Genomic DNA, 17,321 nt, shown 5'->3' with positions numbered 1-17,321 from the left:
AGATGGGATCACAAAAACCCTAAAATATTGTGATTTTATTTTAGGGCCACATCAGGGTTAATTTCATTTGTTGTTGTTTGTAGCAAGCAAACAACAAGTTGTTGTTTGTAGCAAGCAAAATTCACACTGTTATCATTTATTATTAAACAATATTTACTAGACACTGATTATATCTGTTTATCTATGTGTATCTTTTTTTACTTAATTAGGGGTGTGTCATATCATACCGTATGCAGTAATAATCGCTAATAATTTATTATGTTTATTTTGTTGCAGTTGTGCATTTTTTAAATATTTGTTGTCATTGTTTTTTCATATCACCAAGAATATCAATATCACAAAAATACCCTGAAATGAGGGAGATTCTCATTTTCATTGTAACCAAAAGCCACTGGGAAAGTAAAAAAGAACAATATATTGCCGATTAAGATTGTTAAAACAAAGATTCTAAAATAATAAGTAGCAAAATATGTAAAATATGAAATTAAAACGATTACATTTATATATATTTCTTCACTATGGACAAATATAAGGAAAAAAAGTGATTTTAACATTTTTCCTTTCAAGTTTTTTATTTCTATTTATAATCGCTTTTTGTTTTATATTTTATTTTAGTATAATTTCTCTTTTCTTTTCATTGTCGTTTTATTGTTATATTATTTTATTTTATAATGTAAAGTAGTTTTTAGATATTACATTTTCTATACATTTGTCCACAATGAAAAAATAAATACATTATGATTAATATATTTGTAATTAATATATTAATCATGTGGGGAAAAAAATATTTATATAAATGTTTTATTTATAAGAGTTTTTTCTCTGGATTTTTGACGGTGCGCCCCTGCGCCTTTCGCTGGGAAGCCCTGTGCTCAGAGCTGCCAACGCCCGGCGCAGAGAAACAAACAGGGAGGATACGGTGAGTGGGAAAGAAATATATGCTTAAAATTACATTTAAAGCCGTTTTTGTGACTAAATATGTATAAATATTGAGGTTAGAGGGTCTGGAAATAATTTATGTATCGGGGCGCGTGGATTTGTTTTTGTATCTCGGCTAACAAAGCGTCTCAAATGACATCCGTAAGACAGTTAGCGGGTTGGGTTAGCAGGTTAGCGAACGCGCTAACGAGTTTGTGTAGACTGGCTTTTACAGGAAACCGGGCCGAGTTTAAGCTCCGCCAGTTCGAGCTTCATATAAACGCAATATTTATTATGTTCTGTTTTGTTAAGACTGGCTTTTGGTTTAGTAACTTTATGTAAATCGTATGTGAAGGACTCAGCGCTGTTAGTTCCTCTCCCTGTTGCACATCATTACTGCTGAAGTAGTTAGCTAGCGCTAGCTAATCAGCTGGGTGAGCCCACAGCCAGCTAACGCTAATACCGCAGAGATGTAGATTAACGTTATATATATATATATATATTATATATATATTAGAGAGAGAGAGAGAGAGAGATTGATTGTAGTATTTCCAAACTTACATATATAGAACAGAATCATTCATACAGAAGATCCATAAAAAGTAAAAAAATATTTTTTAAGGTATATTAATAAAAAAACAACAGGGCGATTTGTAATCCATTATTGTTAAACAGGTTTAACAATAATGGATTAACTAACTAAAAAAAAACTAATTACAGGTTAGATAACCTGTAACTAAGATGTGAAGACGTTGTGCTTGGTAACTGTAGTTAATGTGTTTAATATTCACTTTATTTAGAACCTGATGATCCTTTTTTGGATATTTTATCTACACAAATTGAAGTTTGATACATGCCATACGTTTACTGTTTATATTAGTTATTGTCTAATTTGTAGGTTTTGTGGTTGAGAAATCAGAATTCAACACAAGCTATAAAAAATGACTTTTTGTAACGTTAACCTAAACAATAACAAAGCAAGTATTGCACAATTATTTATTGAAGAATTGTTGATATACAAAAGGTATTTATCATGACTTCATTAAATATGTTTATCAGCAGGACAGATAAAAATGTGTATTAATAATAAGCAGATTGCTTATCAATCAGTCCTGATTCTTTGAGAAGAAAGATATGTCCAGTTATTTTATAATAAAGCTGATTACAGGGTACATTTAACTAAAATGTGTAGGTGTTATTGTTGGTTTTAACTGTAATGTCAGTAATTTTAACTTTATTTGGATTCTTTTGATCCGTTTAGGAAATTTTATCTACAAAAATTTGTTGGCTAAATGGCAATCCTTCATTAAGATTTTCTTTGTCAAATTTAATGTAGTTAATAATTGGTGAATGTGTGTTGTCAGTGTTAGTTTTTATTTTATTATTGTTTTTTTCATAATAAAAAATAATAAATTTAGTTTAGCTCAGCTCAGTTTGGCGAACTGACAGGGATTGCTAGTAGATTGCTAGTGGGTGAACATAATGTGTTTAGGATTCCTTTCTCTAAATATTGCTGTTCAAAGTTTTAATAAGTTAATACCTCAACCTGACAGCTTTATTTAGTTCATTTATTATTTAGCTGCAACAATTATTCACAATAATTGGCACTGTTGATTATAAAATGCATAGTCAAATGTCAGGGGTAAAGGACTCCTCACTTTGCCCACATAACTTTATTTGTCTTCAAAAGTTCCCAAATACAACAGATTACCTGTTAACTCATCAGTACTTTTTACACATTAAAACATCATCTGTGCATCCCAAACCATTTCTTTCATTTTTAAGCTGTGGAGGCATTGGCATAAATAATCATTGTTTTCAATGTGCGGACCCCTCGTTGGTGAGCACTGGCAGCACTGGATAACTTAATTTCTGAGGTTTGGTCGCATTCAGCCACACATGTAAGATAGATTAGTGGTGTGTACGTGTTGATATTTAGGGATAGCAAGCTGTGTTTTGTAAAATAAGGGGCCAGCAGTAAAAAGAAAACAGTTCTAATTTACATGGAGTCCTTTGTAGATCTGTAGATCAGATGTTAGTAGTAAAGATTTCATAGAGATCTATAATCTGTAATAAAAACACAGTCTAGAACTTGTATGGCTGGTAGACTGATATACTGCTTTTGCATTGATTGCTTGTCTCAGTGTCCGGATGAATATAGGGGCCAAACCAATGTCCTCACGTGAAAGACCAGCTTTCTCTGTTTGGGCAAAGTCCAAACTTAAAGAAGACTTTTTATGGTAGTTTTAAAGAGATAAATTATGTCTAGTCTTGGACTACACAGCATTTTGGTTGGGGATTTGTTTATGTAGTTTATGGCTAGGCTTAATTTTAGTTTGAGAAAGAAAGTGTTTTTTATTTTTATCTTAGTATTAGCTTTTAAACAGGGGGGTAGTTACTGTTTAAATGATTTTATCAGCTTCCATTATGCTAATGTTTATGGATTTTCTGTAATTGTCTACATGTGCTATCCAAATAAAATTGCAGTTTGTGGCCCAATATTGGCATTTTATAGAAGATACAGCTGCTCCTTTTTGTAGTATTTGCAGTCACCCTAGTTCACCGATGCCTGAGGCTGTGGTTGAGGTAATGCAGTAACGTGCTATACACTGCATTGATTTTATATTGGGACCGTGAATTGGTTGTGGCATTTGTTTGGAACCCGAAAGCAGCGTTTGTCCCCTCTTTGTTGAATCTGAAGTTTTGAACGATTGATTTATTGGCTGGGTGCTGGTCCTGAGCCTCGCAGGCTCAGCAGTCAATGTAAATGTCTGTGTCATTGACCAGCTTCACACAAATATCTTGCATGATAAGAGAGCAAGCACTTGTTGGATCTGTATGCAAACCATTTATTACAGTGTCTAAAACTGGCCGTTATTGATCTTGGCTGGTGATAAACAGTTAAAAAAAAAAAAAGTTTTATTTCATTCCTTTTTCCCCCCCTGAAACATGTGCTAAATGCTTCCCTTAGTCCAGGCATTTTCAGACTCTTGTTTTATGCTGTAAGCTTTTAAAATGGATTAGAGCAGTTTCCTTTTAAGGTACTTGTGGGAATGTACGCTCATTCTGGATTTAACTGCTCTGTATACACGAGACCCCATTTAAGTACCCAAGATTAGTGTATTTAATGCGGATTTTAGGCTGCAGGACATGGTTATTTCCCAGGTCCTAGTTTTTTTCGTTGATCTGACTTTTGTAGCACAGTAGTGTTATACTTTTGCTTAGTTATGCAAAAAAAAAGACTTTTATAATGTCAACCAGTCATCTGTTAACAATATTAAAGCTATAACTACGGATTATAATAGTAATCGTCCAGTCTGCAAGAAATTGGCTTATTAGAATGTTATACCGACAATAAGAATTTAACTTAAACAGTACCAAAGCAAATATTGCAAAATGTCATGATTTATTGTAAAAATATTGTAAAAAAAAAAAAAACAATTTAATTAAATATTAATTGAGACCAGCAGGACAGTTTAAAATATGCATTATTGTTAAGCAGATTGCCAACTAATGAGTCCTGATTCATTGAGAAGAAAGATTATAATCATTGCTTTCCGTAAACAAGTTTGTGACTGCTTGAAACAATCCCCCTTTGGAGGGGGTGTACTCTCTCCTGAAACCGTGGGATGGGATGAGGTCAGTTCAGACTTCCGCAGATTGCTGTATGAGCGTGAAAGGAAACGGACGGGCCGGGCTCCATCCCCTCCCCGCTACAGTCCATCTGTGAGCTTGTCTGCTCTCTCTTTCCCTCTGCTCACTACTGCAGTGCTCTGCAGAGGCTTAGCCGCCACTGAGGAGTAGTGGATAACAGCAGGAAAAAGGATGACTGATCTTTCTCTGCTGAACCTCGTTTCTGTGTGGAAGGAGCAGAGAAGGCTCTTATGTGCCATCCCTGCCCCTCTGTGCCTGTTACAGGCTCGGATCCAGTGAATGGAGTTGTGTTTATGTGCTTGGAGGCTGACCGTACTGTCCCTCCAGGAGCGTGCATGTGTTATTGCGGCTGAACAGATGACGTTATGTTGGAGCTTAAAGCCGCAGTGACCCACAATCAGTGACTGGGGATGGGCAGGTTAGTCTGAGGGAGGAGTATGGCTGGGGGTCCATTTTTAAAAAACATCACTTGTTTTTAAAAACTTACTGGTTTTAGCTAAAGTGAAAGCAAAACATGCACGTGGCCTTAAAATTAAGTACACACAGCTTAATAGAATTGTGCAAAAATTTGTTAAGTGATGTTATTGCAATGTTTTCTAAAGTCCTGTCAATTTGCAAGGAACATTTATATGCATTTTTACTAAATAATTAATTAAGGAGTGCACGTTTCCTTAATAGACGCGCATTTTTTTGGATGGGAGGATGTAGGCTGGTGTTTGCATAATGCACTATGATAAATATAAAATATGAGTAGGTGTTAAAATTGTGCCTTATATTGTACTAAAGAAACTGCTGTGATTGTGCCAACAAAAAAAGTCTATTATATGGTATATTTCACTGAATAAGTAGTCAGATGTAAACATCAAAGCATGCTTGTATTAGGGCTGGGAGAATATACTGCAATATATAGTTTTTTTTATTAAAGGGGTGAACAATATATTATCACAATATTGTACTGTTTTGAACACGTATAGCTTTTTTTGGCATCAAATACTTTAATTGAAAAAAATGCAGTTTAAACTCACTAAGACTTGCCCCCCAATTTGACGAAGTTACTGCTTCATTAAATAATCGAATGAATTGGGTTAACATGCGGTGAAGTAAATTGTTTGTCAACTTCAGTGTGTTTTTTTCCCTCTTCATTCACACAGATGATGTGATTTTTTTACATTTACATTGAAATATCGTAGAGAATTGTCTTGCAATATATAGTGTGTCACAGGATCACACAATTATAATATCATTGATATTGTAGGCAGAGTATCTTGATGATTATCATATGAGATGCCTTGAGATTCCGACCACCTAGCTTGTATCGAAACCTGTACTGTTGGTTTGTCTGTCAAAAGTACATTCTGTATAAACAATATTTGCATCAGTGCTTCTTAATTATGCTGTAATCTGGTGTAGCCTGTAGTCATATAAAAATATGGTCCCATTGATAAAATCTTAATGAGATGTGGTTAAAAATGTGGTTAAAAATGGCCAGTTGAACATATATATGATCCAGATTTTCAAGACACTTACAGTGTAGCTGCTGGTCAGGATATATTAGGTCGGACAATAGGATTAACTGAAAATTATTGATTGTTAACAAGTATTCCAGTGCTGTGTTGGGGGACAAACTGACAAAGATGACGAATATTGTGCCTAATTTTTTGTCTTTTTTTCCATTTGCAACAGTTTTAATTTGCAACAAACATGTGAATTTGATGAAAACCTTTAAGAAATGTGTAATAAATGGTGCACTGTACTTTACAAGGACAGTATGTTTCAGTGATGCTGGACTACTGTTCTGCGTTTTATACATCATTATTATTTTTTAAAAAATTACCGTATAAAAGCTATCCAGTTTCCTATTTTTTCTTATATTTATATATTGGAATAGATGTATTAGTGCATCTCTGACTTTCACTCTTTATTTTATCGTACTTGGTTGTTTTAGATGTAGGTGAAAACACGGACGGAAAGGTATGTCTTGCAGTAATGTTCAAGTTCTCTTAAAACCATTAGACCATGATAAACCAGAACGAGACCACGGAAACCACAGTGTATCGCACATGACTTTACAGTTGCAGCTAGTATTAAAGAGTAGTCTGTAATACTGATGGTCTGTTACCTCAAATAACATTTTCTAGGTTTATTTTTAACTCTGGTTTTAGACATCAGTATCATAAAATAAACAATGCACATACTCAAACAGTGAATTCCCTAAATTATGTTAAGTAGTATCCCATATAAACATAAATAAGATAATAAAGTATATCATATAAGTGTAAGCTATAGTTCACTTGTCCCTCCCTCTTTCTGTACTTTGCTGAGTGGTGTGCTCTGTTAAGTGTGTTGTGACGCTTTTTCATAATGGCTTAAACAGAGTAAGTGTGTTCATAGCTGTGGATTGAATCATCCACAAGCACTACTGTTGACATTGTAGTGTTTTAAGAGATCAGACAAAGAGACATTAGTCATAATGATCCAGAAGAGGTACAGGATGTTTTTGGCTTGAATACAGTACATATGTGGGGCTGGTTTATCACTGCTTTCATCTGTCATCTATATACCTTATTACCAGCATCATTATTTGACACAGTTTTAGTAGGAGCTAAGAGTTCTGCTTGAAAACCATGTACTGCACCAAAGATGCTATAAAAAAAAGATTTGTCTTCCATAATTGTGTGATTTTTGTTGGAATAGAACAAAACATGTTGGCTGACCTCTGGCCTACATAAACTGTGGACATAAGAGGAATTATTTTATTCTTGTGGCAGTATCGGCTTCAAGGAGATTAAAGAATTCACTATTGCAATATTTGAACAATAAATTCAGTGCTTCTAAAGGTTGGCCAGAAATGGTAAATTGAGGAATTAATCTAAATTAGAAGTGTGATGTAAAACCTTATTTGGGATGTGAATGATTGAATTGATAACCACTAGGTTTACTGATTGTATAGGCTTACAGAAAGAGGTATAATGGTTTTCTAGGTATAATTGCAATTTACTGTGTCATCATTTTAAGATTTTTTTTTTGCCAGTGGTATAATGATAATATAAAAAAAACATAATAGTACAATTGCACGCATTTGAAAAGCAAATTATTTAATTATTAAGAATATTCAGTAAACACAGTAGGCAGTAATGAGGTCAGCAAAAATGATTGAACACGCATTGTATGACGGGTCGATAAAGTAATTGTCATGATGCATCCATGTTGTGCAGTGTCAAATGAAGGCTTTACACAAAGTGTTGGTGTTTAAGTTGGCGTCAAACACATTGACTGTTGTTGTGTTACAAGTTGCAGTTAATTTCCTGATATTCTACCTCCTGGTGAATGTAAATTTGTAGATTTGCTATGTGGGTAATTTTACCACACTAATAACATTTTATATATTATTAGATATTAATAATAAAATCTGTGCATCAATGATTACAGTTAGCCCTGTCACAATAATTACACTATCAACTTATGGCATATAGCATAAATATTTGTTATTTATGGTATTGTCTATTGTGTTTATTTGTATGTTTTTCACAACCAGTCATGCAATAACCAGTGCTTCAAAAACTGCAACTCCATACACACAGTGTAGACTAAGAAAAAAAAGTGTATATTGTCGTTAAAAGGGTATAGTTGCTTTGTTATGCTGTTGTATTATCACTGTCTCAGTGGCATTTAAAAGTCTTAGTCTTTTTTTTTTTTAATATTGCAGTATTTATCACTAAAACGTATATTGCAATGTCAGTTTTTCCCAATATTGCACAGCTTTAATCATTCACCTCAGTGCTGTGTTGTGTAAAGCACGTTTTACAGAGGACTGAGAACACTGCCTGCGTATGTGATAAAGAACTAACGTGGGCTGTTTATTTTTGTTGGTAAAAGGCAGCATCAGCATGTGGAGGGTTCCTCAGACCCATTTGTCCTCCCTGCCTCCTCAATCTTATTGATGGAAGCAATTTATCCAGTGCTGCTGTACAGCTGTAGCGATTGCATTGACAAGGACATCCTACCCTTGTTCATTTGTGTGAAGTCTTTGCCAGTCAATGGCCTGGATACACTGTACTGGATGCCTTCACTTTCTTTAGAGGCAGGAAGAAAGGAGAAAGATGTAGGTACCATAAAAAAGGACTTTAGATTTTATCCAAACTGCTTCTGTCAGTTATCATTATGGTTGAAACAAATACCCAGTGAACATGGGTACGACACTAAGAATATGTCACCAGCTGTTTTGCACAGAAATTAGTTAAAAGAAATGCAGCAATTTGGGAAAAAATGTGCTGAACAGACATCCATACTTCAACTGCTGTGTGTTTTCTGGGTTTTCCTAAATACGTAGTAAACATTCTTATTAAAGGAGCCGCTTCAATGGCAATTTGCTAATCATATTTTACCAGTTGGTCCTGCCAAACTATTGTATAACAATATTTGATTGTAGTGATATCTGTGTATATCGGTACAATATGACAGTATATTATAGTCTTATGTTTTAATAACAATATGCTATTTTAAAATAGTCCTAAATAAAACAACAAGAATTATAGGTTTATTGGTGTCTGTTTAACAGATTTATCAACCTGTATTCTTCACCGCAGGTTTAACCTATTAATTTGATTAGCACCACCACCTGGCGTAATTAAGTTTTAACTTTAAGTCAAAATTTCAAGATTAGAGCACATGTTGATATAATATTTATTAAATGATATGATGTATTGTGATATTAAACACAATTCTTCTGTTGATGCATTTCTGCTGTGTGTAAGAACATTGTGTTGAATATTGTGATATCAGCCAGCTCTGAATCATACATTTGTTTTTTTCTTTGGTTTCCTAGATCTTGAATGAGAAGAGTGGATTGTTAACAAAAGCACAGCTATGCAGACGATCAAGTGCGTTGTGGTTGGCGATGGTGCCGTTGGTAAAACCTGTCTATTAATCTCCTACACAACTAACAAATTTCCCTCCGAATATGTACCAACGGTGAGTAATTGTTTTTCTCCTTCACTTGATTTCTAAATGTAATCTTACTCCTCACACAGTTTGTGCGTATGTTTGATGTAATACAAGTGTAACTAATCAGCATTTCAGTAATCAACAGGAATCTTGCATATATGTGCATATGTTTTAGCTTTATGATGTTCTGTTGTGGTGTTGAAGAAGATTATTGAAAAAAAAAAAAAAAATTTATTTTATTAAATTAATAATTTAAATAGTAGTGTAGTTATTTTATTAATGTTTGTTAAATATTGGTATTTGAATGCATTGTGACATGTCAGTGGCTGTTTTCAGGTCTTTGATAACTATGCAGTAACGGTTATGATCGGAGGGGAACCTTACACCCTTGGACTGTTTGACACTGCAGGTACAGTATATTTACAATTATGCTTTTCTATGGTTTTCTTTTGTTTTTAACAATAATTTATGAACTATTATTTGCTGTTAACCCTGTAGCTTTAACAGCTACATATGCTTGGTTAGACTTGGTTTAACTACTAATTGTCTAGATGAGATGGAGGAGCCCCGGTATCGATGACGGGAACAATGTTTGTCATCATCATTGTTGAAGGGATAGATGCACAGTGCTTTGCTACATTCCAGACATTCTTGTGGAGGGTGGTTGGGCTTTGAATGTTTTTTTTTGGAAGGGTGTGGATTGAAGGTCTTTCCCTTGCATGTGCTTAAATGGACCAACAGCTGTATGGCAACTGGGTCATGCTTTTGATTTGTTTTATGTGTAAAGAATAGGTTTGTCTTTATTGTTAAAATGATGACGTGCCAATTTCCACATGTTGTCGGAATTATTAGTCATTCATCAACACTGACCAGCTGATTTATTCTTTTAGTAACAATTATTTTACAAAAAATAAAGCTCTAGTCAGGTACTACCCTCTGTACCAAGTTATGAGAACTTGAATTTGCTGTATACTGCCACACTATGTTTTTGGCATATCACCTACTGTACAAGATTAGCCGCCAGACTTCTCACAGTCACGGTTTAATTAGAGCCTTCTCAGGCTGGTCTGGCACAATACTTGTTGTTTCAGACAAGCTGCTCTATGGTCCGTGTGACCCTTATGGTCCTAATTGCCAGAAAGTTTTTTGTTTTATGCAGCAAAATTCTTCTGTCATGCCTCCAAAGTAGACTTTTCATGGACTTATAATGAGTAGATAATATAAATTGTGTGAATAGCCTACACACATCCATGTTAATGGGTTATTTTCATCTGCCAACAGGTCAGGAAGATTATGATAGATTACGACCTCTGAGCTACCCCCAAACAGATGTCTTCTTAGTCTGTTTCTCCGTTGTTTCCCCATCTTCATTTGAAAACGTCAAAGAAAAGGTTTGTTTAACACTTCTTATCACATAAAGACAGGGTATATGATAACATATTAAAGTGTCTTATGCCCTATTGGGACGGAATTCTTTTCTCGTGGGCTTCTTGGGTAATTTTCTTATTTATGGGGGGTCCTCCGTGATTCCTGTCTGGAACAACAATGTACCTGTTTTTCTCAGACGTCCTCTGTGAAAATTACAGACTGGACTACCTACTGTTTTTCTCGGAACTCTGGTAATTTTAGTTCCGTCCAGACTGAGTTTCCTCTCCTCGCGTTTAATAAAATATTATTTGTCCACTGCTACGCACCGTAATCACACTTTGGACATGCGTTTCCACAGAGAGCCACATAAACACAACAGCGAGTGGAAATGGAGGAGCTACTGAAACCTCGCTGGTCCTTCTATTTTTTTAATTGCAGTCCAGATGCAAGAGTTTTATCACTGAGCAAAAGTATGAAATACTTTTTCACAGACATCCGGATAGGGCTTTTTATAGGTTTAACAAAAAAAAAAGTCCAATTGGTTAACCCCAATGTTGCACTGAACCTTGTATTTGAATGTAGGAACAGTTTCACTTTTACTTGTGCAAAACTGTTTTGGAAATTACATTATAACTCTAAATTATGTAATGTAATTACTTAATATTATGGTCTTTTTTTGCAAATAATTTTGTGAAATTGGTCTTAATTTTGTCTAAGGGGTATAAAAAGTATTTTTTGCAGGTACCCTAATAAGCAGATAAAAAAAAAATTGTTCTTGAATGATTTTTGTCAATCTTTTTTCAGTGGGTACCTGAAATCACCCATCACTGTCCAAAGACTCCCTTCCTGCTGGTGGGGACACAGATCGACTTGAGAGACGACCCCTCTACTATTGAGAAGCTTGCGAAAAACAAACAGAAGCCAATCACTCCGGAGACGGCCGAGAAGCTGGCCAGAGATCTGAAGGCTGTCAAATACGTGGAGTGCTCCGCTCTCACACAGGTGAGCAAAGCTGTATTAACTCTAATATATGAAGAAGACAACATGGATGTTTTCTCTGAAATGAACAAAAAGAACATAGTGTTCAAAACTGCATTAGCCTGTTTGATAAGGTTTGTGTGAATCACTCGAGTCGTCACCCACTTATTATTTGACGAGGTGGGGAAAAAAAAGGTGTGAAAGCAAAGCAGACAGTACAGAATTTTCTGTCTGTTTAAAAGCTGGCAGAACACTTATGCATTTTCTAAAGTACCAGTAATGTGAAGTACTAATTTTGTTAAGCAAATTATATAGTCAGTATTGTTTTGCTGTTTTAAAAAAGCAGTGAGGGGTTTTGCAACCAGTCCTTACTGATTATCTTAAGTTTGAGGTTTTCTGTTATTCTGTGTGAGCACTGTTGATGTTGCAAAATGTACTGTAGTGCAGTAAGAATTGCACTACATATTCAGTAAACGTGTTTGAGTTAGATTTGACGGCTCTCTTAAAATGATTAATTGTACGTTTTTTATTTACAATTTGCAAATCTACAATAGCAAACTGTGTACTATTCTGTCTTTGAAATGGGGCAGTATATTAACGCTAATCAAATGCTTAACATCTTAGTGCAGTGGTGAGAGTTTTATCTTACTGTAACCAGCAGCCTGTATTTGTTTGGAGAAAGTGACGAGTTCATACATGGTCCTTGTGACATTTAAATGCGAGTTGCGTAAAATATAACATCTTAAACTTTTTTTTATTTTTAATAAAATTAATCACACTCACTGTTTTGGTCATTTTCAGCTTGGCCTGTCATGATGATAAAGTTAGCAACTTGGGATGCATGATATCAGAATTATATTGGTATCGTCCATTTTTTTTTTTTTTAAGGATCACCAGCATCTGACTATTTGTACATGTACAAATATATCTGCACCGGCCCAGAATTCCTTCATCAATGCATCTTTAATATTAATGTGAGACCATTAACATGAATTAAAAAGTATGCTGGCTTCATTTAATTTAAACTTCATTGATCTTCAGGTGGTGTAAATGTTTAATAGTTCTGAAAACAGCATATCAGTAGCATCAAATGTCAGTGGCATATAATGTTGGGTCTCTAAAGGATATTAATATCCTTTATTACAGTGATTTCAGAGATAGTATATCGTCTACACACAAAATGTTATCATGACCGGCTCAGCTAGTCTCATCTTTCATTCATTTATTTTGTTTATATTCAACAATTATATCGTGTGTAAGTGGGAAATTTAAAGATCTGGACAAACTGTGGGAATTAAATGATGCACATGTCTCATAACTACTGGAAGGTAAGTTTATTGTAAAGAAATGGTTGGATTTAAACGAAGTGGAAACTTTTGCAGAGGCTCAGAGACACAGTTGGCTCATTTCATTGTGCAGTGTTTGTCATGTAATTGAAAATATCTTCCTTTTAAGTATCTTAACATGTTTCCTCAAGCTTTCTTTTGTTGTGTCACATGATAACAAAGAGCTGGGTTCTCACAACTTTTAACACAGTGCATTGGATCAACTTGAAAGAATAAAATGATAAAACTAGTGAAAAGAAGGAAGGCATTTGGATGTTGATCAGTATGTACAATGTACGATTTTATAAAGGTAATTTAAAGTAAAGTGAAGTAAACTTGATAATTTTTGGTGATTAGAATTGGTCTGCTGTAAGAAGAATGTATAATGAATAGGAACTTCTTATTGCAGGTAAGCATCAGAGGAAGTATGACTAATTTTTAAACAGGTTGCATTACATGAATTATAAACTAAGACCATTAAGGCTGTTGAGAATTTACTTTTGCTGTGGTGCAAGAGCTTTTACGTAAGTTTCCCCACGTCAATTACACTGCTCCTGTGGTTCGCTGTGTTTCCTTCCTCTTTGCGGAGGAAGTGTTTAGAGCTCCAGCTCTGAAGATAGCTGCAGTGCTCTCTTCTGTAGTGCTCTAGCTTTTTTTCCTTCTTCTTCTATTTGCATTGTTCTGCATTCTGCTCTCATTCTTTCTCTCTTCTGAAATCTGTGTGCTGTAACTGCTAACCATACTGCTTATTCTCTTCCCTCCCCCTCTGTCTTTGTAGAGAGGTCTGAAGAATGTATTTGATGAAGCTATCCTAGCTGCCCTTGAACCCCCCGAAACACAGCGAAAACGGAAGTGCTGTATATTCTAAAGTTTCGTTCTCTCTTTCTAAAGTCCAGCTTCTCCCCCAGATGTTTGCTGCTTCCTATAGTTTACCTCTCGATCCAAAAAAGAGAAATGTTTCCTGACTGCTAACAAACAAAGCCAGTGTCTTATCTTATGTTTCTTGCTTCATAAAACTGAAGTGTCTACCTGTGCCATGCTTTTTTTTTCCGCCTTTTCTTTTTGTTTTGATCGTTTTCCACCCTTTGGCATTTTGGACTGCTCTTGTTACAGTGTTACAGCCTGTTTGATTGAATGGAGGTTGTGTTGGTCATCTCTTAAGTATTATTATTATTATTATTATTATTATTATTATTATTATTATTGATTTCAGAATTGTAAATTATTTCTCTTTTTTTTTCCCCTCAATTGTGTCCAAACCAATGGGTTAATAAGTTTTAATGCATATTTGGTTACACATTTCTCATGTCAGTTATTAATAATGTTACAGTAGACAATTCTATGATCCTTAAGTACTTATTCCTTCATTTCTGTTAGAGTTGGGGGGAGGGATGCCGTCAAAAAGGTACAGTGATTAAGCAGCTAAACTTCATTACAGTTAAGAATAAGGTCTTATCTTCTATCTTCTTCATTCCTTCTTTTGGTGTATTATTTTGTACTACAAGCATTGTATCATAGAAATAAAATTCTTAGCGTAATATAAGGCTACAGTTTGAATTTGGGTGCCATTGATGACCCTTGTTGGGAATTTACAACAGACGTACTATAATCTTGTGAACTGATTTGTGTCATTAATAAAGGACCACTAAAATTGCAATTGCATACGTCTCATCAATTACTATTTTGTAAAAAATGGGAAAAGTGGGTGTGGTTCCACAGAAAACACGTTTACCTGCTGTCTGGTGTCACTAATTACATTGATACACTTTTATACACATTGACGCAGCACTGTGTTAAGCCTTTGTGACTCAGTTGGGTTGTATGTGTGTGTGTGTGTGTGTGTGTGTTCTACACCAGTACTTACAAGATATCTTTCAGAGTGTCCTTTTGTGGAGTTTTTTATTTATTTATTTATTTTTGAGAAGTGTCAGAACTCCTGTTGTTCCTTCATAAAGAGGCATTGTACATGCTTGCCCTCGCATTAGCAGTCCCATGACGTCCACTAAGACCACTCTACAAGCTGTTTTGTCAACACAACAGCCATTGTTTAAGAGTATATTGAGAATTTTACAGAAATGCACCTACAAGAACAGACATCTGGTATTTTGCTTGTCAAAGACCCTGTGTTGTTGTTTAATGTATTTATTTTATTTTTTTGCACATTCCTCTCACCTCACCAGCCCTTGTGTCTCTGAGCCTGTGTTCACGTCCACTTTCGTTTCACACCATTTTTGTCCCCTACAGCATGACCAAGTGTTATCTGCCACATTGAAGATAAAAAAAAAAAAAGATTAAGTAAAAAGTCAGTTAATGTGGACTTTAGGCTAAAACACGACTCTTGATGAACCTTAATGTTTTTTTTTTTTTGTTTGTTTTTTTTTTTACAATTTTTTTTATTTTTTACTGGCACAGTCTTCCTGATCTCCCTAATGCCCAGCTTCTTCCTTTTTGTCATTTAATGATATTGCTTTTTTTTCTCATTTTGCAAAAGTACCCTCTGGCATGTACTGCTTCTTAATTTTGTCTGCATTAACTCCAGTGTTTCATTCACGTGTCCAAATCCTCTCAGATTTATCTCATTCTTGGTTACAGTGTTGTTCTGTTGATTATCCCCCTCCCTCCCCTCCCCAGACCTCTCATTGGTTTTGTTTTTTGTCTGCGTGTTGACCCACATTGAGTTTCCATTTCTTCCCTGCTTTGTGTCCACAGAAAGGCCTAAAGAATGTATTTGACGAGGCGATTTTGGCAGCCCTGGAACCCCCTGAGCCCAAGAAGAAGCGTAAATGTGTGCTGCTATGAGCACCCGTTCCTTTCTCTCTCCCTCTCTCTCTCTCTCCTCCTTGCTCTGCTAAGGCTGGCCAACAGCTTTGTACTCTAAAAGCAATGTATGAAAGAAGTGAGTTAAAATTTTTGCTCTGCAATAAAGATATATAAAGACTACCCTACACATACATACACATACATACACACACATGCGCACATCACTCAGTCACACAACAGGAGTCAGATTATAAATTTGAGTTCCCTATCAGCACAGCTATTAATCTAAAGACTCTAGAGGGCCTTTTTTTCTAGTTTAGATTTTAAGATGTTCTAAATCTGTACTTCATGGTGAGTTGTAGAGATATGCTGCCTTGGTTTGAGAATTGGTCATTTAACCATGTTTTTTAAACAGCTGCCTGCTCTTTTGAGGAGTTTGAGTGGTTACTAGACCAAGTTACAAACTTGCAAATCATGCTTCTAGCGTTGTGAGTCCGCTCTCTCCAGCTGGAGTGGGCCCTAACCCCCTGCTTCACCCTAGGACATCACCAGAAGTGCTTGGAAACAATTAGCTCCTTTTTTTTTTTTTTTCTTTGCCAATATCCCCCCTTCGTGATCTAGACGGTTGAGTCAGTAATCATGTAAATAAGAGTGGTTTAAATGGGTATTGAATGGCTGCAAGAATTGGTTGTCTCAAGCAGGGAACTTTGTAACAGTGTTAGCAGAACAAGTGGCGTGTCCTAATGCGTTACCAGGGACCACAGAAGCATTTCTCAGAAACTTCTCGTAATGCATGTAGGTAAGCCTCTGGTTTTCTTTTGGATAGGTTAACTTTAATAATAATGTAAGCTGACAAAAGTTGATGTAGACTCCACTTGTTTTTACCAAAACATTTTCTTTTTTCTTTGTTTTTTATTGTGACTTAATTTGTATTTCTTTTTTTTTTTTTTTTTTCTTTTTTTTTTTTTTTTTTGGCTTTTTTGTTCGTCACTTTTGTCTTTATTTAGGGGCCGGATCCCAACAACACTGGTCCGCCTGTGATTTATAGAACACCTTTTTCTTTCGCAAAAAAAAAAAAAAAAAACATAACTCAGTGCAAAACGTCCCTGAACTACTCATTGACAGAACCAAGTTTACTATCGGTGTCACACAGGTGGATCAAGGTTGCTCTGCTTTCCAGTCATTATCACCCTTATTTGTTTGTCTGTTTTTTGTTTTGGTGTAAAAACCAAATGCTATGTATGAAGTCTCTCCTTTGTACTGTATATGCATTCTTTTAAAATTTATTAAACTTATACCTTAATTGCCTTTATATTGTTTTACTCCTGTGTTTCCAAAGGATTTTACACAGCTTATGTTTTTTTTATTTGTTTA

The 17,321-nt window shown here is 35.1% G+C and overlaps 1 protein-coding gene across 2 annotated transcripts; it reads left to right on the top strand.

Annotated features, from left to right (window-relative positions):
- The first annotated feature begins 828 nt into the window (after positions 1 to 828).
- Positions 829 to 17,259, top strand: cdc42 (cell division cycle 42). Of its 2 annotated transcripts, none has more exons than XM_007251414.4 (6): positions 829 to 919; positions 9,398 to 9,543; positions 9,853 to 9,925; positions 10,798 to 10,907; positions 11,689 to 11,886; positions 15,897 to 17,259. In XM_007251414.4, exons 2-6 carry the CDS (start codon positions 9,439 to 9,441, stop codon positions 15,984 to 15,986), a joined length of 576 nt encoding a protein of 191 aa, XP_007251476.1. In that variant the 5' UTR covers positions 829 to 919; positions 9,398 to 9,438; the 3' UTR covers positions 15,987 to 17,259. The 2 variants fall into 2 exon arrangements, with proteins under 2 accessions (XP_007251476.1, XP_007251477.1); XM_007251415.4 differs by lacking the exon at positions 15,897 to 17,259 and adding an exon at positions 13,966 to 14,844.
- Positions 17,260 to 17,321: the final 62 nt, after the last annotated feature.

The sequence above is a fragment of the Astyanax mexicanus genome, chromosome 24, assembly GCF_023375975.1.
Source record: "Astyanax mexicanus isolate ESR-SI-001 chromosome 24, AstMex3_surface, whole genome shotgun sequence".
NCBI classification, from domain to species: domain Eukaryota; kingdom Metazoa; phylum Chordata; class Actinopteri; order Characiformes; family Acestrorhamphidae; genus Astyanax; species Astyanax mexicanus.
This window is presented reverse-complemented; position numbering and strand designations above follow the sequence as displayed.

Bases quoted from the DNA above. Each gene is read 5' to 3' on its own strand.
- cdc42 (XM_007251414.4), top strand. From the start codon at position 9,439: ATGCAGACGATCAAGTGCGTTGTGGTTGGCGATGGTGCCGTTGGTAAA. The intron at 9,544-9,852 runs GTGAGTAATTGT...GGCTGTTTTCAG, and splicing joins CCTCCGAATATGTACCAACG to GTCTTTGATAACTATGCAGT. The intron at 9,926-10,797 runs GTACAGTATATT...ATCTGCCAACAG, and splicing joins TGGACTGTTTGACACTGCAG to GTCAGGAAGATTATGATAGA.